We start from the raw sequence: 25,305 nt of genomic DNA on the forward strand, positions 1-25,305 counted from the left end.
GGGCTGGGGGAGGGGGATTGCAAAAGAAAACTTGTAGTGGTACAGCTTTTGACCCAGGGATTCCAAATGTCTCAAAAGCCCCTGAAACTGTATGTAAAATGTCATACAAGTGTGTGTGTGCACATGTTTCTGGAGACAGTTCATAAATTTCAACATATTTTTAGAGGGGCCTGTGACACAAAAGTGAACCCAGTTTGATTTAAAAATGTTGGGGATGGGACTGAACCTCCAAGGCAGGACGCAAGGTGCAGTCGTGGTGTCATTTTGAAATCAGAGGTGTTTCCCAAATTCCTTGTTAGGAAGCTCGGCTGCAGGGAATCTTTCCATATATTTCTTGTCATCCAAAGGCAGACCAAGTTCCTCAGAGCTGAGAAGCCCATGTGAACTGTCATAGAGTAAAGCAACGCTTGAATAAACTATACTTTCAATCAATGGTGAGGAGCGGGCCCTGAGTTAGGAAGGAAAAGCAATAGAGGTTTACTTCTGAAATCACATCTACCTTTATCTACAAAATAAGGGTAAAACCTCTTGGTTTTACCAAGAGGTTTATTTACAAAATAAGGGTAAAACCTCTTGGTTTTACCCTTATTTTGTAGATAAAGGTAGATGTGATTTCTGAGAAAAGAAGGTTATATACATGATATTGTAGACAGCAGCCTTTACAAGCTGGGAAAGTTCACACGTGAAAAAAATGACAGTTGCTAGACTTGTGGGGAAAGAACCGAGCTTCAGCACCATGCTGGTCTTAGGATCAGTCTAGGACAGAATCCAATTTGTACATCTTCTTCCTAGGCTCAGAGGTCAAAATATAGAATATTTTATCATAATTAACCCTGTTTCTTCAAGTTGGCAGTAATTAATGGTGAATCATATCTGATGTGATATATTTAAGATCACAGACTACAGTGAATTTTCTCCATTTCGATTTAGGACCAACTACATAATCCTTGGTAAGAAAAAGAGGTGCCCCTGACAAGTGCAACTCAAGAAATACAATATTGGAGTGTCCATAGGTGCCTGGCTTGACAAAATGACTTCACTGGGGGACAACACAACATATACTCCAGATAAACAGATTAAAAAAACCTTTATTTTTAAAATGTGGCTCAACTACATGCAAGGTGCTGAGCCAATTTTGGAATCCACCTTGTAGCAGAGTAAAACTGGACCAAAGGAAGTGGAGTCAGGGTTCCTGGCTGTCACTCCTCCAGCAACTCAATCTACAGAGTTTTTCTTCAGCTGTTTTTTGTGACGCGTGGTGACCCGTTTTGGATTCCTCTGTATGACAGAGAGGTCCGACCTTGAGGAAGACCGGTAGCCCACGTCCTCTGCTTTTATGGGCTTAATGATATGGCCTGGCTTGGTGATGACCTTAGGAGTAGTCAGCTTTTGGAAAGCTCTCTGAGTGTTCCACGTGGATCCTATAGGCGTCTGGATGGTCCTTTCAAATTGCCGATGGTGGGTAAATGGATATGGAAGCACTCGTACCTGGGAAGGAAGGAGAATGATTTGGTATGAGGCAGGCCTGGGGTGCAGTTGTATACTGGAATGGCAGCTCTCATCAGGTACTGTTTTGGTACAGGCCACGGTTCCACATGATGACTGCAAGTGAAGAGACTGAGAGATCAAGGCATCCCAGTGCTCCCATCTGCCCTTAGGAGTCCAATCTGCCTGATGACACTGGGAGTAGGGGGGGTGGGACTAAGTTGGTTCTGGATCCCCTGTTCAACAATTCAGGGTCTGAAAAGCCACACTGACACTGCCCCTGTCTTTTTGAGACAGTCTCGCTCTGTTGCCCAGGCTGGAGTGCAGTGGGGTGATCTCCACTCACTGCAGCCTCCACCTCCCAAGTAGCTGGAATTACAAGCGACACTGTCCCTGTCTAGCTGTAGGAGCTCCAGGGCTGTTGTCCCACAGTGAGTTTTCCTATATAACACTGTGACTGCAAGAACCTACACCTTTCTGTATCCCTGTGGATTTCATGTCTTTGCTACCCTCTTTATGCTCTCAGTCTCCTTCCCTCTCTTAGGATTGATGTTTTAAGGAACCGGAATCCTGAACTCTACCAGGCTGTTACACTTAGCTTCATCTTCTTTTGGCATCACAGAAGTATAGAGCTGGAAGGCCCTAGATTTTGGCAATGGTCATCTCCCTTGGCCTGAAGATTAGGCTTGGAGGGGGGAAGTGATGGACCTAAGTAAATGAGGAGCAGAATTGGAGAACAGAACCCACAGCTCCTGTTTCCTTGCCTGGTACTCCTCCACCACATTACTGCCTTCAGATATTTAAATAATCTTTCAGGCAGGCATGGCGGCTCATGCCTATAATCCCAGCATTTTGGGAGGCTGAGGCAGTCAGATCACGAGGTCAAGAGATCAAGACCATCCTGGCCAACATGGTGAAACCCTGTCTCTACTAAAAATACAAAAATTTAGCTGGATGTGGTGGTAGGTGCCTGCCAGCTTCTCAGGAGGCTGAGGCAGGAGAATTGCTTGAACCTGGGAGGTGGAAGTTGCAGTGAGCTGAGATCGTGCCACTGCATTCCAGCCTGCTGATAGAACCAGACTCCATCTAAAAAAAAAAAAAAAATCTTTCAACACTTCCCCAATGGTGAAAGGAGGAAAAACACATAAGCAGAAAATGGGGATGGAAAAATCAGTCTTTGGCAGGGCGTGGTGGCTCACACCTGTAATCCCAGTAGCTTGGGAGGCCAAGGCAGGCGGATCACTTGACAGCAGGAGTTCAAAACCAGCCTGGCCAACATGGTGAAACCCCGTCTCTACTAACAATACAAAAATTAGCTGGGTGTGGTGGTGCATGCTTGTAATCCCAGCTACTCAGGAGGCTGAGGCATGAGAACTGCTTGAACCTGGGTGGCGGAGGTTGCAGTGAGCTGGGATCATGCCACTACACTTCAGCCTAGGTGACAGAGTGAGACTCTATCTGAAAAAACAAACAAAAAAACCCAAATTAGTAGTCTTTGGAAATATTCAGTGGAATACTCAAGAGAACTAAGTACTCTCTTACTTGTACTTACATGGTCCTGGTAGTAGCTAAGGAAACAGATTTTCTTTAAGTTAAGGGAATGTCTTATTTGGGTTGATGGCTACATCTGTGCTTGTCAAAAGGGCAATAGAAAGAGAACACCTGGACCAAGTATTCAGTCTCAAAAGATCCCCCTAGGCACCTTGAAGCACTTTATTCTACTGCATGTTGGAACCTGCAGCAACTTATTAAAAAGATGAAAATCGGGGGACATTCCTGGAAAACTATTTGTCAGTTTGCCACGACTGTATTAAAAAACAAATAGATAAGACCCCTGGAAGGAAAGGGTGGTCTTTATTGAGCGCCATACTCTGCCCATCACCTGGAATCCTGGCCCACTGAAGCACCCTTGCCCCCTTCCCTTATCCCGTAACTGCCTATTTTCTAGTTATAGATCCTTAATTGGGACTGCAGTGGTTACAATCCAGTTTCTGCAGTGATTGGTTCACAAAATAAGATCAAATAGAATGTTATTGAAATGTACATCTTCTTACCTCTGTTCTGTACCCATTAGTTCTTTATTCAGGGGAAAAATGTAACTTATTTCAATATTATACTGGCTGGGGACGGATCTCAGAATTGAAAGGAACATAAAGATCGTCTAGTCCAATCTTATTCTTGAGTCCCCTTTACTCATACTCATGCTCCCAGAACAGCCTTGAATTCTTTATCTCCTTTAACTTCTACTTTATGTGACTTCATACAATAACCTTCAATATACTCGAACACTGTAATCACATTCAACTTTTCTTTTCTCTTGTAAACATCCCTAGCTCATTATCATGTGACACAACTTACAATCTTCTCATTCTCCTGAACAAGTACCGGTTTGTCTTCATTTTTCTTAAGATACAGCTCAAACCTCATAGCCTCTGTTTGAGTATTACCTTGACTCTAAACTTTTTTACTGGCCAGTAATTAAAACAGCATAGTCTATCTGAAATGGTACATCTAATAGCCATTCAGTGAAAACAAGAGAGTTGATTCTGTGGTCAAGATCACACGTTCCTCTTGACCACGATCACTAGAATACTCTTTTCAAGCAAGAGAGCCAGGCAGTAACGAGCAGGCAGCTAAAGAGCTCTAAGCTCTCACCTGATGAGCTGCTGCGTGGATGTTGCGCTTCTCATTGATAATCACATTTGGCAAATTCTTATCTTTTCTTGGAGGACCCTCAGGGGCTTTAATGAGAAACCTGGAAGGCAAAACCACAGGACATCTGACTAGGAACATTAAGGACTTAGTCAAAAGGGCAGGGAGGACACCGAAGGGCGAGGTGGGAGAACCTGGTGCCCTGTTGACAGGCTTTCTTCCGTGTTCTTACCGGCGTCTTTTCTTGGCACTGGGCTTTAGGCCCACACCACCCCACTCGCCCCAGCCAGGTAGTGTCAGGTCCACGTCCTTTGGCTTACTGGCCTCCACAGCTTCCCTCTTCTCTTTCAAGAAATCTCTGATGACATCATCCCCAGCGAAAGCTTCCTTTATCATCTGCCTTTGGTTTCTCTCCACTTCGTCTTCCTAGGAAGAAACAAGCGAGAGCTACAGCTTGGCTGATGAGCGGTGGTTCATGGCTAGAATGCTTGAATTTTAGCGCCCCCTAGGGGGAAGTGCTGAACGATGATGGTCTTGCGATACAAACCAATCGTAGGCAATCATGCTCCAATTTTTTTCTCTCTAGGGTAAATATCCCTAGCTCATTATCATATGACACAATTTTAAACTTTTCAGTAAGGAAGCTGCAAGGTGGAGGAAGCAATGACCTGTGTTAGCAGCAGGAGCTCTAAGTGGCTAGACTGTGGGCTTCCTCTAGCTTATATCCCTGAAAAGACAGGTACCAGGATGCCTCCCTTTAAGTTTCAAATTAACTGAGGAGTCTTAAGATCATTTGAGATCCCACTGAGTACAACTTTGGCAACAGCTCAACGACTCACCTTCGAGTTGTGCTGCCTGGGATCTGGTCAGAGCTCTGAGTTACTCCCTCTTTCCTCTGAGAGCAGTTTTAGAGTTACCCCAGAGAAGTTTTGGTGGATCAGGATTTAGGAAATGGGGGTCTTGGCAGCACCCACATATCTGCATCTATTAAAACATCACTGGGACTAGCCTGACCCTATACTATGCTGGACTTCTCAACTACTGAAACGTGCCCCCAGCAAAACAAAGCTTCATTACTCCTTGTGCAAGAAGGACACTTTCTGAACCAGCTCTGATCCCCCACAATGGCCCATGACCCTGGCTCTGCTCACCAGCATCTCTACTGTGGGAACTGCCAAAGACTTCACAGAGAGAGACTGTGTGGTTAGGAGGTTCTGTAGGTCAATCATTTGCTCCTTCTTTTTCTTCTTAGGGGCATCAGGGTGATTATTTGGGGTCTTCTCTGACCAATGCCCTTCTAACACAGGTCTGGAAAGCTCCTTATTTTGAAACCATTCTTCTTTTTCTAGCTCTTCCAGCATCTGTACTCTTTCTGGCCTCTGTAGCAACAGGGACTCCTCTTCTTCTGGGGCAGGTTCCTCTCTCTGGACCTGGGGAACAGTCCCCTCTGAACTTGCTTTTTGCTTCCTGGACTGATGGTTTTCCTTCAATTTCTGAGACAGTGCCTTCAATTCTGACAGCACCTCCTGGCTGCTAGAATCTGGGGGAAAAAGAATGAAAGCTGTCAGAAAAGGAGGTTTGTATGTTGCCTGGTCAGTAAGCATTTGTTGAGCACCCAGTTAGTGCTAGGTACCACATAATGCATTCTAACAAGGACAAATGGGAAAAGAAGATTCTGCATATTGGATCTCCTAGAGAGTACACTAATTATAGCAGGAAATGGAGTTTGGTAATTAAAAGTAGCATGTGAGATGTCGGATATGGTGTGTCACACCTGTAATGCCAGCACTCTGGGAAGCTGAGTGGGGAGGATTGCTTGAGCCCAGGAGTTCGAGACCAGCCTGAGCAACACAGTAAGAAATCATCAACTCATCTCTACCAGCAACCCCCTGCCCCCAAAAAATTGCTAGGCATGGCAGTGTGCATCTGTAGTCCCAGCTACTTGGGAGGCTAAGCTGGGAGGATCACTGGAGCTGGAAGGTCAAGGCTGTAGGGAGCTGTGATGGTGTCGCTGGATACTAGGCTGGGCCACAGGGCAAGTCCTGTCTCAAAAAGAGAAAAAAACGAAAAACAAAAAAACTCAAAAAAAACAGTAGCATGTTGGAAAGAAGATATCCTAGGTCCTATTCCCAGTTTTGCCAATGACTCACTGTATAACTGGGACTGTGGCTTAAGCTCCCTGTGCAGTAAACCCTGCTTGGGAAGACTGCCCTAAGTTTCAAATTTTAAAAAAGGAATCCACTTTAACAGGTGGCTTCCAAATGTAATTTCATCATAATATATGCTTTACTGCTTGTAAAAACCTTATCCAGGATTTTACCTTGACTCAAGAATTTCTACTTCATTATCTCAAAGCAGTATTTCATAATCTGCTGTGGCTGAGTCAAGGGGTGAAGCAGCTGCTTTATCTAGTGGATGTAGCTCACACTTCTACTGTCAACATCTAAGCAAATAACACTAGTCTCAAGAGTCTGGAGGGGGCTGCCTGGGCGCAGTGGCTCACACCTGTAATCAAAGCACTGTGGGAGGCCGAGGTGGGTGAATCACTTGAGGCCAGGAATTTGAGACCAGCCTGACCAACATGGCGAAATCCTGTCTCTACTAAAAATACAAAAATTAGCTGGGCATGGTAGTGCATGCCTGTAATCCCAGCTACTTGGGGGGTTGAGGCAGGAGGACTGCTTGAACCTGGGAGGCAGAGCTTGCAGTGAGCAGAGGCTACACCACTGTACTCCAGCCTGGCTGACAGAGACCTGTTTCCAAAAAAAAGAGTCTGGAGGGAAGCATGGCAGTGTCATGCTTCTAAACTGTCCTTTGCATTGACTCAGGTTGCCCCATTCCCAAGTTGATCCTGCTCTCTAGTTTTGCCATGAAGCCATTGTAGTTCCTTAGATCTGGCCTTTGGACACAGGCATATTTATTTCTCAAGAATCAAGTTTTCTTGCTCATTTTCATTGGTGTCCATGACTTTCCAGTATTGTAGGACAATCTTGGAAGGTTTGAGAAAACTCAATTTACTTACTGTCCAAGGAAATCCAAATCTACCTTTTCTTTTTTTTTTTTTTTTTGAGATGAAGTCTTGCTCTGTCGCCCAGGCTGGAGTGCAGTGGCTCGATCTCAGCTCACTGCAACCTCCGCCTCCCGGGTTCAAGTGGTTCTCCTATCTCAGCCTCCCAAATAGCTACAGGCGCGTACTACCACACCTGGCTTTTTGTATTTTTAGTAGAGATGGGGTTTCACCATGTTAGCCAGGATGGTCTAGATCTCCTAATCTTGTGATCCGCCTGCCTTGGCCTCCTAAAGTGCTGGGATTATAGGCGTGAGTCACCGTGCCCAGCCCAAATCTATCTTTCATACTTTCATATCACAGTGAACTGCTCTGCACATTTAGCTAGATGGCCAGTTGTTGAGGAGGCTCATGAGGAAGCCACTAGGGTCCTGTGGTCATATACAGACACCCCCACAATCTCAGCCTGCTGTGCTGCTTTCCAAAATTCCCTCAGAAGTGACTACTAGCAACTATTAATCCCAGAAATATCCAGCCAAAACCATTAAGTAAAGGTCCCTACAATACATTCTAAATGATAGCTCTTTTAAAATAAATTTTTGTATGTGGAAACCTGGAAAAAAAAAAGGAGAAAAAAAAGGAGGCTGGGTGCAGTGGCTCACACTTGTAATCCTCATACTTTGGGAGGCTGAGGTTGACAGGATAGCTTGAGGCCAGGAGTTCAAGACCAGCCTGGGCAACAGAGCAAAACCTCAGTCTCTACAAAAACTTAGCTCAGCTTGGTGGCACAGGCATGTAGTCCCAGCTAGCTGGGAGGCTGAGCCAAGAGGATCGCTTGAGACTGGGAGGTCATAGGCTGCAGTAAGGTATGATTGCTTCACCGTACTCCAGCCTGGGTGACAGAGCAAAACCCCGTCTCTTAAACAAAAAAAAGTAGAAAAGATAAGTTTTTGCCATTGAAAACCAGATTTTTGCCATCATCTAAATGCATTCCTATGTGGAACTGAACCAGACCTGGTAATTTGTCCAGATAGCCAAATGATTTCTCAACGTAGGTAGTTTCCTAGGCAGGCTTTTTAGTGTCCTGGTTTACTGCCAGAATGGGAACTCTCTGACCAATCTCACAGGTGCTAACACTGTTAATAAGATCTCTTCAAGATAACATGTAGAAAATACAACGTACAAATAAAGCCTGAGCATGGAGTCACAATATTTGCCATGTAGCCCCGTGGAGTCATTCATTCTGTAAAGTCTCACCCCATATAGACACACATAAACTAGCATCAAGAAGTGCTAAAAATGCTACTCCTACTTAACTAACAAACGAATAAACTCCAGCAATTAGAATGTTTCACAGTGTCTCAAAATCTACCTACCTGTTTGTATAGGTGTGAACAGATGTTCAGATTCGCCATTCTACCACACATACTTCTTCCTGGTGTGTGGGTACCAGGAACACTAACTCATACCCTGCCTTCGAGGATGGTTTAGTTATTATGGCTTTCTAAAGGCTGTAAGCCCCCAAGAACAGAAAACTTGCCTGAACACATTGCATGGCCATGCAGATGACTGCTTATTAAATGCCTTTGAAGAAAAATAGTTATGAATCTAATTCTTCTCACGGATCCAGTGCACACACTCTCGCAAGTCCCCAGAGCCTAATCACCATGCAGTGTGTGTGTGGGTGGACATTTTTTTCTCCCATAGTCCGTCCATAGCACTAGGAAGTTCACCTTTCCATTTGATCACAGCTCACCTTTTGTTTCTTGACTGCCTGCTGGCTCAGCATCCTGGTTGAGATCAGATTTTTTTCTAAGGGATCGCCTTTCCTCAAATTCTCTCAACAAAATGTCTTCTTCTGCCACTGGTCTTTCTTCTCCCTCACTTTCAGAAACTTCGTGGGCCACAGGCTCTGGCAGCTGCTCAGGGTCCTCCTCCTCAGTTGCAGCCTCTCTGGTGTCAGTGGTGCAGCTCCTGAGCATCCAGGGATTCGGTCCGTCCACATTCATCTGCACTTCATTCACTGCATCAGGGACAAGGAGTTCTTCCACTTCTTCTGCGCCTCCCTCCTCTTCCTCACTCTCAGAGGCTACCTGGAGTTTCTGTGTCAGTTCTTTGTTCTTGGCCAACTGTTCCTGCATAGCTTGGCGAGCCTGGAGGAAAGTCACAGCATGAGAGCCTTGTCATTAGTGACCACAATAACACCTTTCCCGGTCCATTTCATAAAGCTGCCTCCTCTCAATTTGACTTGATATTTCTTACTGGTACCTACTGTTTAAACTGCACATACAACGCTGTGTTAATAGCTATGGTATAAACTGGAAGGCAAATTCTTTGTCCTCAAGGAATCAACAGGTGAAATAAGATTTTAAAAAGCTCCTCTCCCCTTTTGGACTTGCCTTCAATGCTGTTTCCCTTTCATCTCTCCTTTTCCACCTTGTTCCTGGTCATTTTCCTTTCTGCCTTAGAGATTTCTCTGATGCCTTCTTTAGATTCCTGGTTTTCCATCCACCCTCATGGCTCTTTCCCAACTCTGCTTCTGCTAGCATCCTCCAATTCCAGATCTGCTCTCACCCCAAGGGTCTCTTACCTCCAGGTCGTATTTGGCCATAATTGCCTTTGATTTGGCCCATTTCCCACTGTTTTGGTGCTTAAGGCTCATTCTTTCCTAGAAAGAAAGAAGAGTGAGATTTCAACCTTCAGTGCCTTCCAAGGAAAGCTGGTTGAAAGGGGTGGGGGTGGGGCAAGAGACAGTCTCACCATCATTCTGGCCTTTTCAATTTTTTCCAGTTCTTCCAATGCTGCAGCTGGATTAACCTTCCGCAGCTGCTCAAACTCTTTTAGGGCTTTCTTGGCCTTTCCTTTCTTCACGACTTTGTGATACCTGTAAGGTAAGAGGGTAGGAGGGAAGAGTTTAGCAATTTAGCTGAAGCAGTGATGTTGTAGGCACAAGTACCCATATTACCCAATGGGTTTCCCAAGGCAGGGGGCTGGAATGGGCATCACAGAGCTAGTTGGCTGTAGGGAGTCAGTTTGGGACTTGAGAGGACTGGCAAGACTCTTGGTACCCACCGTCCTCAGGTAGACCTCTGTGGCTCAAAGAGTCTGCCTCTATAGCTCAAGGGAGGAGTAGAACAAGTTTCATTTTTTCTGTTTAGACAGTGTCTCACTCTGTCACCCAGGCTGGAGTGCAGTGATGTGATCTTGGCTGACTGCAACCTCCACCTCCTGGGTTTAAGCGATCCTCCTGCCTCAGCCTCCCAAGTAGCTGGGACTACAGGTGCACATCACCACACCTGGCTAATTTTTGTATTTTTTGTAGAGATGGTGTTTTGCAATTTTTTTTCTTTTCTTCTTATTTTTTTTAGATGGAGCTTCACTCTTGACACCCAGGCTGGAGTGCAATGGTGTGATTTCAGCTCACTGCAACCTCCACCTCCCGAGTTCAAGCAATTCTCCTGCCTTAGCCTCCCAAGTAGCTGGGATTACAGGCACCTGCCACAGTGCCCAGCTAATTTCTCTATTTTTAGTAGAGATGAGGTTTTGCCATGTTGGCCAGGCTGGTCTTGAACTCCTGAGCTCAAGTGATCCATCAACCTCAGCCTCCCAAAGTGCTAGGATTACAAGCGTGAGGCACCACATCCAGCCGAACAAATTTCAGTTTCAAAGAGGCAAAAAGGCAGGAAGGAAGCCCTATTGGCCTCAACAGCTGTGGAATTCATTCTCCAGAACCACTCTGATGCCTTGGAAGGGAGAGAAAGTAACTGAATACTACTCCTTTTGGCAAAACTGTAGGAGGTTGTTTTGGGGGGAAAAAAGAGGCTAGTCACTCCTGTTTGGGACCTCATCTACATGACTCTACTTGCCGCATCAAAGGTTCTCTCCAAAGAATTCATGATGAGCCACATGACTTTCTTCTGTGGAACCCAAGTCCAGTTCACAAGGGCCTCCTTACTTTTTACTTTTAATTTTCTTCTCTCTTCGAGCCTTGGCCTCATAGTAGGACTGCAGAGCCCGGGCCCTCTGAAGCTCTGCTCGGCGCATCTTTGCCTACAACAAATGACACTCACAGTGAGACTTGGGCCAGAGGACAAATGCTAGGAGAGGTGTGACATGCCTGGGTATATTCAAGGGCGTATGATACACTTACCTCTTCCAGGCTCATGGCTTGGAGAGAGGCCTTTTCCACGGGAGTCAGTAAAGGGTCTGTCACTGGCTGCTTGTTCTTATGGAGGAGGTTGAAAATTTCTTGCTCCAGGGGAGTTCTCGCCTTAAAGAAGTAACAAAACATTCTGAGTCTTAAGCCTTGCTCTTAGAGCTTTCTGTCTTTACATTCCTATGATTCTCTAACTTATGACACTATAATTGGAATCATAAGTGAATAGGATTGGCTGTTACAGAAAGAAAAGGGGGTTCCAGTCTTCCTGTCAGCAGTGTAAATAAAGCCTTATTGGATTCTTCTTTTTTTTTTTTGGAGATAGAGTTTTGCTCTTTTTGCCCAGGCTGGAGTGCAATGGTGCATTCTCGGCTCACCACAATCTCCGCCTCCCGGGTTCAAGCAATTATCCTGCCTCAGCCTCCTGAGTAGCTGGGATTACAGGCATGTGCCACCACGGCTGGCTAATTTTGTACTTTTAGTAGAGATGGGGTTTTTCCACGTTGGTTAGGCTGGTCTCGAACTCCTGACCTCAGGCGATCCACCCACCTCGACCTCCCAAAGTACTGGGATTACAGGTGTGAGCCCCTGCACCCAGCCATATTTGATTCTTATATAAGACAATTTCGGCCGGGTGCTGTGGCTCACACCTGTAATCCCAGCACATTGGGAGGTCAAGGTGAGCGGATCACAAGGTCAGGAGATTCAGACCATCCTGGCTAACATGGTGAAATCCCGTCTCTACTAAAAAATATACAAAAAATTAGCCTGCTGTGGTGGCGTGCGCCTGTAGTCTCAGGTACTTGGGAGGCTGAGGCAGGAGAATTGCCTGAACCCGGAAGGCGGAGCTTGCAGTGAGCCGAGATTGTGCCACTGCACTCCAGCCTGGTTGACAGAGTGAGACTCCAGCTAAAAAAAAAAAAAAAAAAAAAAGACAACTTCAGCAGGGAGACACTGAGGCTACTCTCTAATACTGCTGAGGGGATCACTGTGTTCAGGTTACCAATGTATGTTGAAGATTTCCATTCTCTTAAGAATCTAGGCAGGTTGCCCTAGAGTCCCTGTATTGTTATGTATCATTTGAAGCACATAACTATTACTTTATAGTCGTGAATCTCAAATTTGTATCATAAGCCTTCTTTTAGAATATTTCTAGAGGGAAGAGGAGGTTAGATTTATTTTTTTTTTATTTTTTGAGACGGAGTTTCGCTCTTGTTACCCAGGCTGGAGTGCAATGGCACGATCTCGGCTCACCGCAACCTCCGCCTCCTGGGTTCAGGCAATTCTCCTGCCTCAGCCTCCTGAGTAGCTGGGATTACAGGCACATGCCACCGTGCCCAGCTAATTTTTTGTATTTTTAGTAGAGACGGGGTTTCACCATGTTGACCAGGATGGTCTCGATCTCTTGACCTCGTGATCCACCTGCCTCAGCCTCCCAAAGTGCTGGGATTACAGGCGTGAGCCACCGCGCCTGGCCTAGATTTATTTTTTTGAGACAGGGTCTGAGTCTGTCACCCAGGCTGGAGTGCAGTGGCACTCTAACCTCTACCTCTGGGCCTCAAGTAATCCTCCTGCCTCAGCCTCCAGAGCAGCTGGGACCACAACTGCAAGTCACCATGCCTGGCTAATGTTTTTTATTTTTTGTAGAGACAGGATCCTGCCATGTTGCCCAGGTTGGTCTTAAACCCCTGGCCTCAAGCAATCCTCCTGCCTTAGCCTCCCAAAGTGCTGGGATTACAGGCGTGAACCCACTGCACCCTGTGAGGTTAGATCTTAAGATAAGCAGTATTTGCCACTGATGGTGTACCTAGAAAATAGATCTGCAAATGTCTCAGAGGGGAAGCCCAACTTTTTTTGACCATAGCCAACTGCTGTAAACCATGCATATTAAGTGTTGTTGGTATCATTAATTACTGATGAAAGAAAATGAGAAAAAACATGGCATTTTTTGGCACAGTCTTCAAGTGTAGTTTGTGGTGCGGTGTGTGTTTTAATTTCTTGAGCACAAAAGGATATTGCCTTTAAAAAAATACAGGCCAGGTGCAGCAGCTCGGGCCTATAATCCCAGCACTTCAGGATGCCGAGACAGGAGGATCACTTGAGCCCACGAGTTCGAGACCAGCCTGGGCAACATGGTGAAACCATGTCTCTATTTATTATGGTGAAAAAATAAAAAGACCTTCATGTAATTAGCCTGTTTCCTGATGGTTCAAATTGAAAAAAATAGGAAAATAGAAACAAATCTAACCTCTCCTAATTTTCTAACTTTGCCTCTAATTCCTCAGTTTCCAGTTAATTTTGCATGCTAGACAGTCTTTACATATGAAACAAATGAACTGTAAACCAGTTATTCCACATGCTACCATTAGGATGGCTAAATAATCCGGCCAATCATGCCGTGGTCCACATTCTGGCAAAGCACAAAGACAGCCCTAGGCAACAGAGCCGGTTTCAAACCTCACGTGCATATTATGTGTGGTTTTCTTCAATAGCCATATACATCATGGTCAGTCTTAAACTTACAAATATTTGGACAAATGCATCAACGCACATTATCACATGTTACACAATGCTATTGATTTAACCATAAAGCTATTCTATTGAATAGTAAAGGTACGTGTTCTTCCATTTTTAGCATTTGTAGTAGTGATCAATCACAGGCTACAAAGTGATTTATACTACAATGTTGTGATGTCCCTTCAATTCAATTCAATTTACAAATATTTATTGATTATAGCTATATTCCAGGTGCTTGTGTGTGGTGCTAGGAATACACAATTGATTAAGATAGTTCCTGTCCTCATAGAGCTCACAGCCTTTCAGAGCGGAGACACATACAGTGCAAGCAGCATAACATAATGGGTTAAATACCCTTTTTGTTACCCTTAAGTAACATACCGCTGTTATTCTATAGGGGTAATCACAGAGGAAATCACCATTAAATATTATTAGGAGGTAGGTTACGCTTGGGGAAGGAAGTGACTTTTTTTTTTTGGAGACGGAGTATTGCTCTGATGCCCAGGCTGGAGTGCAGTGGTGCAATTTTGGCTCACTGCAACCACTGCCTCCAGAGTTCGAGCAATTCTCCTGCCTCAGCCTCCTGAGTAGCTGGGACTACCCATGATGTTGGCCAGGCTGGTCTCCAACTCTTGACCTCAGGTGATCCGCCCGCCTCAGTCTCCCAAAGTGCTGGGATTACAGGCGTGAGCCACCACGCCTGGCCATGGAAGTGACTTTTTGAATTAGGCTTTTAGGCCTAAGTACAATTCTGTCAGGTGGGAAAAAAAAATCCAGATGAGCATAAGCAAAAACACAGACACAGGGAAAGGAATGGCATGTAACAGAACAACGTGCTGTCCAGCATAGCTAAAATGCTAGGTAATTTTATTTTATTCTGTAAGTGAACAGCCTTAGAAGAATTTTAAGCAGGAGAGCAACGATCAGTTTCGTGTTGCAGCAAGAAAATCCTGGTGATTGTGTAGAGTATATATGTAAAGTTCCAAAGGAAAGTTTCAATGAGGGCCTCGATTAGGGCAGTAAAAATGAAACTAAAGAGAAAATAGGGGCCTAAAGTTTATTACAGAGACAGAATTTGCAGGCCTAGCCCTCTATAAGCTGGGGGAGAGGGGGACAGTGAAGGAGACAAGTAGGAATCAAATGACTGAGGTTTCCAACCTAGGTGACTGGGGTAGGGAACTCTGCTGTTAACTGAGTTGCAGACTGAAGGGGGTGGTATAGGTTTTGGAAGTCTGCGGAAAGGAAATGCGAAGCTTACTTTGGACTGGACTAAGTTTAAGGTGCGTATGGGAGACCCAGGTGATCCCTGCCAGTCACATGGAATATGAGACTGGAGCTTCAAAGAAGGGGTTGAGAGTGATGGTCAAAAGTTATGGAATTTACAGAGCAAGAATAAAAAGGACTAAGGAAAGCCAGAGAAAGAAAATACCCAGAGTATGACACAGAAGTCAGAGGGGAGAGGTTTTTAGAATGAAACGTGCCAAAGGTGTCAAATACACTAAAGACTAAGAGGACCTGGGATTTGGCAGTTTGGAGGCCCCTCACTAATGCTTTTTGAAAGAAGTTTTAGTAGGGCAATGAGGAAGAAGGTGAGAAAGAGGAGGCAGCAGTGGAGACAGACCAGCTCTTCCCCAAACACATTCCTCATCAGATAACAAGATTTACTTCCCCTGTTAAAAGCTGAAAATTTAATTGAAATTTTAATAAAGTCAGCTTGTATAAAGTTAAATTAGATCCAACAGGTGTCTTCGCCAATTCTTTCATAGCCTTTATTTTTATTTTTGAGACAGTGTCTTACTCTGTTGCCCAGGCTGGAGTGCAGTGGCGTGATCTTGGCTCACTGCAACCTCCACTTCCTGGGTTCAAGTGATTCTCATGCTTCAGCCTCCCAAGTAACTGGGATTACAGGCATAAGCCACCATGTTTGGCTAATTTCTGTATGTTTTTTAGTAGAGACAGGGTTTCGCCATGTTGGCCAGCCTGGTCTCGAACTCCTGACCTCAGGTAATCTGTCCGCCTCGGCCTCCCAAAGTGCTGGATTACAGGCGTGAGCTATCACATATGTTTGGCCTGTTTCATAGCCTTTAAAATGATAAAGCATATTGTGACTCTCCAATCTCCAGCAGGGGCATGCAGCATTTCCTAGCAGTGTTTCCTCTTGTGAGGGCATACTGAGAGACTAAGGTTTCAAGGATAACGCCTTGGGAAATACCAGTGTAGACAGAGACTAGTGAGGAGAGAGGGGTGAAAGAAGTTACCTTACAGCATTTCTAGCACTTTGCAGTTTACCAATGCTTTCTCATACATGATCTCATTTCATTCTTTGCAGCTAAACAAAATTTTAGGAAGCTGGACCAAAATTATAGTACAGACTTCTGATTTTTTTTTTTTTTTTGAGACAGAGTTTCACTCTGTCCCCCAAGGCTGGAGTGCAGTGGCACAATCTCAGCTCACTGCAACCTCTGCCTCCTGGATTCAAGGGATTCCCCTGCCTCAGCCTCCTGAGTAGCTGAGACTACAGGCATGTACCACCATGCCCAGCTAATTTATGCATTTTTGGTAAAGATGAGGTTTCACCATGTTGGCCAGGCTGGTCTTGAACTCCTGACCTCAGGTGATCCACCTGCCTTGCCTGAGCCTTGATTTTCAATCTCCAGAAACCCTAATACAGCATATACTAGTTGTTGGTACTTTGCACTCTAAGTTGTAAGGAGAGACCTAGGAGTTGCTAGCCACAAAGCACTTTCTGAACTAAGCACTTCCTTATTTCTCTGTGCCCCACTAGCATAATTTCTCAAAAGTCAGTCTTAGAATGAATGAATGGCACAGCATAGTCAATGTGCAGCATCTGAGCCTCACTCTATCTTGAAGAGGTTGTGCTATTCTTAATGTAACCTCCTCCACTATCATCTCGTTTTAATTATTTATTTACTGATATATATTTTTTGAGATGGAATCTTGCTCTGTTGCCCAGGCTGGAGTGCAGTGGTATGATCTTGGCTCACTAATGTCTGCCTCATGGGTTCAAGCGATCCTTCTGCCTCAGCCTCAGTAGCTGGGATTACAGGCACGTGCCACCATGCCCGGCTAATTTTTTAATTTTTAGTAGAGACAGGGTTTTGCCATGTTGGCCAGGCTGGTCTCGAACTTCTGACCTCAAGTGATACACCCACTTCGGCCTCCCAAAGTGCTGGGATTACAGGCATGAGCCACTGCATGCAGCCCCATCTCCTTTTTAATAACACACTTGGCATTTTCCTGCTATCTCCAAGATTACACTGTCATTTGGAAAAAGAGAGGTGCAGTACAGTGTGTAGTAGCATACTACCATTCTTTTGATTTAAAAAGGAGGTAAACATGAATATAGAAATAAAACTCTAGGCCAGGCGTGGTAGTTCACACCTGTAATCCCAGAACTTTGGGAGGCTGAGGCAGGCGGATCATGTGGTCAGATTGAGACCATCCTGGCCAACATGGTGAAACTCCGTCTTCACTAAAATACAAAAAATTAGCCAGGCGTGGTGGCATACACCTGTAATCCCAGCTACTCAAGGAGGCTGAGGCCGGGGAATCAGTTGAACCTGGGAGGCGGAGGTTGCAGTGAGCTGAGATCTCGCCACTGCACTCCAGCCTGGTGACCGAGCAAGACTCTGTCTCAAAAAAAAAAAAAAGAAAGAAAACTCAACAACAACAAACTTATGCAAGTGGTTACTTCTGAGTGAGTATGGGGTAAAAATGATCAGATGGGACACATGGGTGGAGTCGAACTTTTCACTACATATCTTCTATGCTTTTTTATTTTTGAATCCTACAAATTGTATTACCTCTGATTTTTTTTTCTAGTCTCCCTTCATCCTGCAGCCACACTTTAAACCTGATCTCTCTTTCATGTAGAAAAGGAAGCTGCCTAGAAAAAGAATGGTAGTGACTTCAGCAAAACATCAGAAACAGCTTATCCCTGTAATAAGCAACTACTCGCTCAATTTCTAGCTATTGTGGCAAGCAATGTTTACTTTGATTAGCTTTAATTAGCTCAATTAGCTCAAATTCCCAACACCTAAGAAACTACCATTTTTGGGTTTTTGGAAAGTAAAGAGGAGAAGCACAAAGAGGGCATCTATTCAAGACTAATCAGCCCATTATAGACTCTGTGCCAATGGTGTATTGGAAAAGTAGGCTAGCTGTTCTAAAGCAGTTATTCAGACTAAAAATCGAGACTTTGGGGACCAACGTAAGATCACCAACTTCTAATTCTGCTAAGAGCATAACTACCGTTCCACTCCCAATCCCATCATTTACTACCATAATTTCTTAGAAGAAAACATATTTTAAAACCATTAAAGTAGAAAGAATAACCTCATAACAAAAAAGAACTGGGAATGTTACACCCACCAAACAAACATACTTACAATTATCCTTTTGGTTCAAACAGAAACTTTGTCAGGGGTCAGTGTTTGGGAAACCTGGCTCTAAAACATCAACCCCTGCCCTGCAGCTCAGAGTCATAAGTTACCTGCTGAAGTTCTAGTCATTGCCAGCAACACATTATATTTTAATGCAGTATTCCTGTACAAGCAAACTTAGGGTTCTGTTGCTCACATATGCTCACTAAGGTATCATTAATGCTACCGAGTTCCTGATTTCTCTAGGATCAGAATGTGGCTATAAATGCTTTTTAAAAACTGGGGTAAAAGAAAACATTATTATGTTCCTGCTATACTGGCAATCACATGGTTTAACACAAAAACATGGGAATAGCCAAGTACTGTATACTACAAGCAAATGACAAGTGACCACAGAGGCCGGGTACATTGGCTCACGCCTGTAATTCCAGAACTTTTGAGAGACTGAGGTAGGTGAATCACTTGAGGTCAGGAGTTTGAGACCAGCCTGGCCAACATGGTGGAACCCCGTCTCTATAAAAATCCAAAAAAAATTAGCCGGAGGTGTTGGCGCATGCTGGTAATCCCAGCTACTTGGGAGGCTGAGGCAGAACTGCTTGAACCCAGGAGGTGGAGGCTGCAGTGAGCCGAGATCATGCCACTGCACTCCAGCCTGGGCGATGGAGCAAGACTCTGTCTCAAAAAAAAAAAAAAAAAGTGATCACAGGGCCATTGTGACTGGTTACTGCACGACTGACAATGACGATGGGCAACCCCTTCTTTCTAAGCACAAAGCTAAAATGACTTAAGCTGGGGTTTACCTTAACATGTCCAAACAAATCAACTGCAGGCTCTGAAATCTCCAACTTACAAAATCTCATCTTTTAGTGAAGTTCAGTTTCATTTTGTTGTACTCACCTTCCAGCTACTGAGCACATGTTCAATGGGAGCAATGACTGGCTCCTCCTTCTCCAGGGGAAAAACCAGCTGCTCTGCCTGTCGGTTCTTCAGGACGATAGGGTCCCATTTGGAGAGGACTTGTGAGGTTTTATTGAATGCTACTTCTCTGTGGATCTGAAGCAGGCAAGGTATATAAAAAGAAAGAGCCACAAGATTAAGTATCACACCCAAAGGACTAACAAGAAATTAGGAGGCAATGTTTCTTAGCCCAAGAATCAGGATGCTATAGGTTACCTCTTGCTTCTCAGGACTGCACTTTCTCCTAGATGATGATGATGATTATTTTTAGATGGAGTTTCACTCGTGTTACCCAGGTTGGAGAGCAATGGTGTGATCTCAGCTCACTGCAACCTCTACCTCCTGGTTCAAGCGATTCTCCTGCCTCAACCTCCCAAGTAGCTGGGATTACAGGCATGTGCCACCACACCCAGCTAATTCTGTATTTTTAGTAGAGAGGGGGTTTCACCATGTTGGCCAGGCTGGTCTCAAACTCCTGACCTCAGGTGATCTGCCCGCCTTGGCCTCCCAAAGTGCTGGGATTACAGGCATGAGCCACTGTGCCCAGCACTCCTAGATTATTTTTAATCTTATCCATAGTGGGGAAATCACAACTCCCCCTCCTCCCATTTTTCAGGTCTTTCCCTTCTTTCTGTTATATTACCCTGTTTTCCCTTGTCAATTCAATTTCTTTCCCATAATAGACCACCTTCTCTGTAGCTTACCCGTTCAATCTCTTCTTTGTTAAGAGGTAACTCCACAGTCTTCTTTGATTTGACTCTATTCAGTTGCTTTTTCACAGTAGCCAAAGAAGATGAAGTTTTAACAGGCTCAAGCAGATCTGCAAGGACCAGCTTTTCTCCTGATCCTGTAGAAAGGTCAAACTTTCTGGTCAGACCAAGAAGTGAGGCAAGATCTCAATGAAGTGTAGGGAGAAGCCTCAGTAGAAAAATGCCAGTAGACGGCAAATGTGCAGAAGCAGGAATAATCCTCTTACTTCAGTTCCCTATTTCTAGCCATGCCAACACTATCACTCTTCTGCATTCACCCCAAACGTGTTAGGGGATGGAAGAGAGCAGAAAAATACTTATTCAAAACTCAGTTGCTTTTCTCCTGGGGCTTCCACTCTTGCACCATTGCAATTCATTCTTCACATAACAGCCAAAAATAAAAACAGAAAAAGTGACCTTTTTGTTTTTTTTTTTGAGACAGGGTCTCACTCTGTCACTTAGGCTGGAGAGCAGTGGTGCCATCTCTGCTTCCCGGACTCAGGCAATTCTCCCACTTCAGCTTGCCAAGTAGCTGGCACTATAGGCGCGTGTCACCACACCTGGCTAATTTTTTGTAGAGATGGGGTTTTGCCATGTTGCCCAGGCCAGTCCCAAACTCCTGGGTTAAAGCAATTTGCCCAACTTGGCCTCCCAAAGTGCTGGGGATTACAGGCGTGAGCCACTGCGCCCGGCCCAAAATGATCTTTTGAAACTATAAACCAGGCCAGGCGCAGTGGCTCACACCTGTAATCCCAGCACTTTGGGAGGCTGAGGCGAGTGGATCATGAGGTCACGAGTTCGAGACCAGCCTGGCCAACATGGTGAAACCCTGTCTCTACTAAAAATACAAAAATTAGCCAGGCATGGTGGCGGGCGCCTGTAATCCCAGCTACTTGGGAGGCTGAGGCAGGAGAATCACTTGAACCTGGAAGGTGGAGGCTGCCGTGAGCCGAGATCGTGCCACTGTGCTCCAGTCTGGGCGAAAAGAGCAAGACACCATCTCAAAAAAAAAAAAGAAAATATAATCCACAGCATGTCATGACCCTGCTGAAAATCCTCCAATGACTCCCCATTATACTTTGAATCTCATCTACCTAAAGGACATAGCCCTAGTCCCCCATCTGCCTCTCTAACCTCATGTCACCCCCTATCCTCCACCTTTTGTCACAGGGGCTGCTTTCCTACTCTTCAACATACTGTGCATGTTTCTACCTTAGAGCCTTTGCACTAGCTGTTCCCTGGCCTGAAATGCTTTCCCCCATCTTTGCATGGCCGACTTTACTTGTCGTTCACATCTCAGCTTCAATTTTGCCTCTTCTGGGGCCTTTCATGACCAACTCGTCTAAAGTAGCCACTTAGTCACGTTACTGCATCATCCTCTCTTATTGTCTCCCTTCATTAGAATGTAAGCCCCATGAGCTCACATCTTATTTGCTGCTGTAGCCTTGATATTGCTACTGACACTGTACTAGGTGAAGGCCCTTGAATAAGTGACGTGACCTCTCTGAGCTCTGGCTGAAGAGAATATTTGGCTGTCTCCTAACTAGAAGCATTATAAGAGAACTGAAATAAAAATGAAATTGTACAACTATGAATTATGACTAAGTTAGTAAGAGGCAGCTGTCTTCATTCATGTCCCTCTATCCTAGAAGTATCTCATCAAACTCTGTAGGAAAGCTTGACCACAGCCTTCTAGGCTTTGAGAGATGGAAAGAAATTGAAGGGCATCTGACTACCCTTCCTCACCCACTCTCCTAGATATTTATGGTATGCGTCATTAACCACATCAAAAACAGTTCCTGGGGGATGATGTGAACACTTTGCCTTTGAAACCGCACAAACTTCATGCATGGGTATCTTCCTTTGTTCAACTTACCTTCAGAACTGACATTGAACTCTGATACCTTCAGACTAGCCTCGGACCTCTCAGCCAATTTCCGCCTGAAATTAGGCCAAACAATATAATAGGAATGGATACATTTTATGGGGGTTGGGGGTGAGAGAGACAAACACTTCTGTCTTCAAACAAGGCTTTGGTTTCTTGTATTTCTTCTAGGGTCAGGTTTTGTCATGATGCAGCAAGGAAATCTGTTCCTAACTTGGACTTGGTTGTCTAACCCTCATCTCTTCTATTACAAGGTAAGCATAGTGGAAAACATATTGAACTTAGATTCAAACACACCTGGACCTGCAACTTATGAGGCAGGTGACCTTGGGGGTAAGTCGATTTACTTCTCTAATGGGGTTAAGTAATGTTTACTCAATGCTTTAAAAGATTTTCATGTGGAATAAGACTTCGAATGCTTACAGTAATAGCACTAAGACTAATAATAGCTAACAGTTAATTATATAATGCTTACTATATGCTAGGCACTGGTATTAAGATCTTTACATGAAGCACTCAATAAATATTAGCTGCAAAGAAATCACATGGAATCGGCTAGTTATAACCTGCCCTAACTGATGGGAACGTTACCTATTCTTTCCATCAAGGGAACTGATTGCTTCCAGAAGCTTCTGATGCTTTCTCTCTCCACCACCGTCCCCCTAAGACACAGAAAAAGAAAAACTATCAGGATGAGCGGGAGGGAAAAGACAACATGGAAACTGAGGCCCATGTAAAATCTCTCGTACTTTTGGTCAGTGGAGAACTGGGGAACTGGAAGAGGTCTGGTGTGCAAGCATTCTAGCTCAAACTAAAAAAGAGGTAATGTCATGCGTCTGTCCTAACTTGCTTTGGGACAAAAAGGGCTTAGAATGGGTATAAAATATATAGTATCATCTAACACAGAAACCCTGACATATAGTGTAACTCACAGCCAGTTACCAAGTTGGCTGTTTTTCTTTGAGACAGAGTCTCACTCTGTCTTGCCCAGGAGGGAGGACAGTGATGTGATCTCGGCTCACTGCAACCTCCACCTCCTGGGATCAAGCGATTCTCTTGCCTCAGCCACCTGAATAGCTAGGATTACAGGTGCACACCACCATGCCTGGCTAATTTTTGTATTTTTAGTAAAGATGGGGTTTCACCATGTTGGCCAGGCTGGTCTTGAACTCCTGACCTCCAGTGATCTGCCCACCTTGGACTCCCAAAGTGCTGGGATTACAGGCGTGAGCCACTGCACCTGGCCTCCAAGTTAAGTTGCCTTTTCCTAGGAAGAACACAACAACCAGAAAAAAAAAAACAAAAAAACCCCTCTTTGTTATTAATAGATGTGTTGTGTGCCCCCTACCCCAGGGAAAAAAACCTGGGTTTTTTTTTTTTTGTCAGGAGAATAAAGAATTGTAATTCCTATAGCATCTGTTGGAGATTCAGCTTAAAATACATATGCATATTTCAGTCAGATAATTAAATAACTCTCTACAGAATTCCAAACTTGGGAAATGGGGAAACATATCATGAGGACCATGTGTGTGTGTGTGTGTTTTTTTTTTGAGATGGAGTCTTGCTCTGTTACCCAGGCTGGAGTGCAGTGGCATGATCTTGGCTCACTGCAACCTCCACCTCCTGGGCTCAATAGTAGCTGGGATTATAGGCGCATGCCACCATCACCACGCCTGGCTAATTTAGCACTTAATATTATACAGTATCTTACATTGCCACACCTTTCCTTTACAGGAATGTGCCTTCTACCCTAATTTTGAAGGCAGTTTAGCAATTGTCACCCACCTCATCTTCACTCTCACTCAAGAGGTAGTCTTTTGGCAAATCCACTAGTTCTTCCTGTTGGCTCAAAGCCAGAAGGCTGTTAAAAGAGGCAACAAAGAAATGTTCATGCAATATACCCATCTAACAAACCTGCATATGTATCCCTTAATTATAAGAAAAGTTGAAGTTAAATAAAGAAACATTATCATTTGAAATAAGGTCTTATCTATTAAAACAATCTCAGAAACATTGTAACTTCAGCACAGAATAGCCCTATCCCTTGGAAGACATATAAAGCAGTGTGAAAGCCTTTGGAAACTTGTCATGACATGAAATTTAGACTGAAGTCAGCATCACCTCCAAGAGTGCATGCAAAAGAACTAATACTTTTCAGTGATTGGTACAACATTTCCTATGACCTATAGGAAGCTGTAAAAATGTCAAACCCTGGCATAATATGGCCAAAGATGATGTTGCTGGCCCTGGAGGCAAGGCAGTTTCATGATATATATATGTGTGTGTGTGTGTGTGTGTGTGTGTGTGTGTGTATTTATATATATATACACATATATATATAAACACACATATATATGTGTGTGTGTGTATATATATATGTATGTTTTGAGATGGAGTCTCGCTCTGTCACCCAGGCTGGAGTGCAGTGGCATGATGGTGGCTCACTGCAACCTCTGCTTCCCAGGTTCAAGCGATTCTCCTGTCTCAGCCTCCCGAGTAGCTGAGATTACAGGCGCAGGCCGCTTTGCCTGGCTAATTTGTATTTTAGTAGAGACGGGGTTTCACCGTGTTGTCCAGGCTGGTATTGAACTCCTGAGCTCAGGCAATCCTCCCGCCTTGGCCTCCCAAAGTGCAAGGATTTCAGGCGTGAACCACCATGCCCGGACTCACGATTAATATTTCTAAGCATCCTCCACGTTTGACTCCTTGATAGGCAGCCTAATCAAAAGTGTCATCTTGATCACTTGTTTCCAGGAATGGAGAAACAGGTCAAAAGCAGCTGAGTAAGCCATTTTCCCTGGGGCTTGCTTAGCAAAGTAGGTGCTTAGCTAAGGAGATTGGTACCCACAAACAAATACAACTTACTGTTAGGTAACAGCATATATTATTAGTATTTGCAAAGCCAGCATTACTGAAGGGACTACAATTAGTTCCAGGGGTGGGGGGTGGGGGCACGAAACATCACAGGAGTGAAAACGTGGTGGATGACTCCAACCAGCAAAGGTTTCCAAGATTTGAGGAGTTTATAACTCCTGCACTGTCTGCGCAGAGGATTAAATCGGGCCGCGGCAAAGGCAGAAAAAGGGTCACATGACGAAGAAAGTGAAACAGTAAATGAGCTGGGGAGGCAGAAGCAGTATCAGGACCAACAGGGATGCGGCTATACCGGTAAGGAGCGCAGTAAGCGAATGAAATTTAATTAAAAGGGCTTTAAAGGCTGGATCGCGGAAAATAGGAACGAGTGACCAGTTCTTAAAGGGAACCATTGCCATCTGTTAAAAGGGGGCTCCCATTTCCCAAAAGCTGGGGAACCCGGCCTCCAACGAGTCCCAGAATCCCCCTTCCTGTCTGCCCCTCACCTCTCCGCAAGCCGGTTCGCACTCATCTCAGCAGCCCGCTTCTCTCACATGGACGAAGAACGGAAGCTGAAGGAAAGCAATTTCCGTGCCAGCCGCAAAGTAATTTCTGCTTCCGTCAATTGCTCGCGACGGAGA

General features: G+C 44.7%; 1 protein-coding gene across 2 annotated transcripts; it reads right to left on the reverse strand.

Moving 5' to 3' along the window:
• Positions 1-1,068: 1,068 nt before the first annotated feature.
• Positions 1,069-25,269, reverse strand: UTP14A (UTP14A small subunit processome component). 2 transcript variants are annotated; one of them, XM_064361244.1, is made up of 15 exons: positions 25,171-25,269; positions 23,597-23,672; positions 22,403-22,473; positions 21,803-21,867; positions 19,882-20,024; positions 19,118-19,273; positions 11,295-11,414; positions 11,100-11,194; positions 9,905-10,028; positions 9,735-9,812; positions 8,901-9,297; positions 5,289-5,677; positions 4,370-4,563; positions 4,141-4,240; positions 1,069-1,488 (listed from the first exon to the last, which is right to left on the reverse strand). In XM_064361244.1, the coding sequence occupies exons 1-15, from the start codon at positions 25,194-25,196 to the stop codon at positions 1,216-1,218; spliced, it is 2,307 nt and encodes a 768-aa protein (XP_064217314.1). In that variant the 5' UTR covers positions 25,197-25,269; the 3' UTR covers positions 1,069-1,215. The 2 variants fall into 2 exon arrangements, with proteins under 2 accessions (XP_064217314.1, XP_064217312.1); XM_064361242.1 differs by lacking the exon at positions 25,171-25,269 and having other exon boundaries at positions 23,597-24,018.
• Between the last annotated feature and the right edge of the window lie 36 nt (positions 25,270-25,305).

The sequence above is a fragment of the Aotus nancymaae genome, unplaced genomic scaffold (assembly GCF_030222135.1).
Source record: "Aotus nancymaae isolate 86718 unplaced genomic scaffold, 86718_ANA_hifiasm-v0.15.2.pri h1tg000004l, whole genome shotgun sequence".
Classification (NCBI taxonomy): Eukaryota; Metazoa; Chordata; class Mammalia; order Primates; family Aotidae; genus Aotus; species Aotus nancymaae.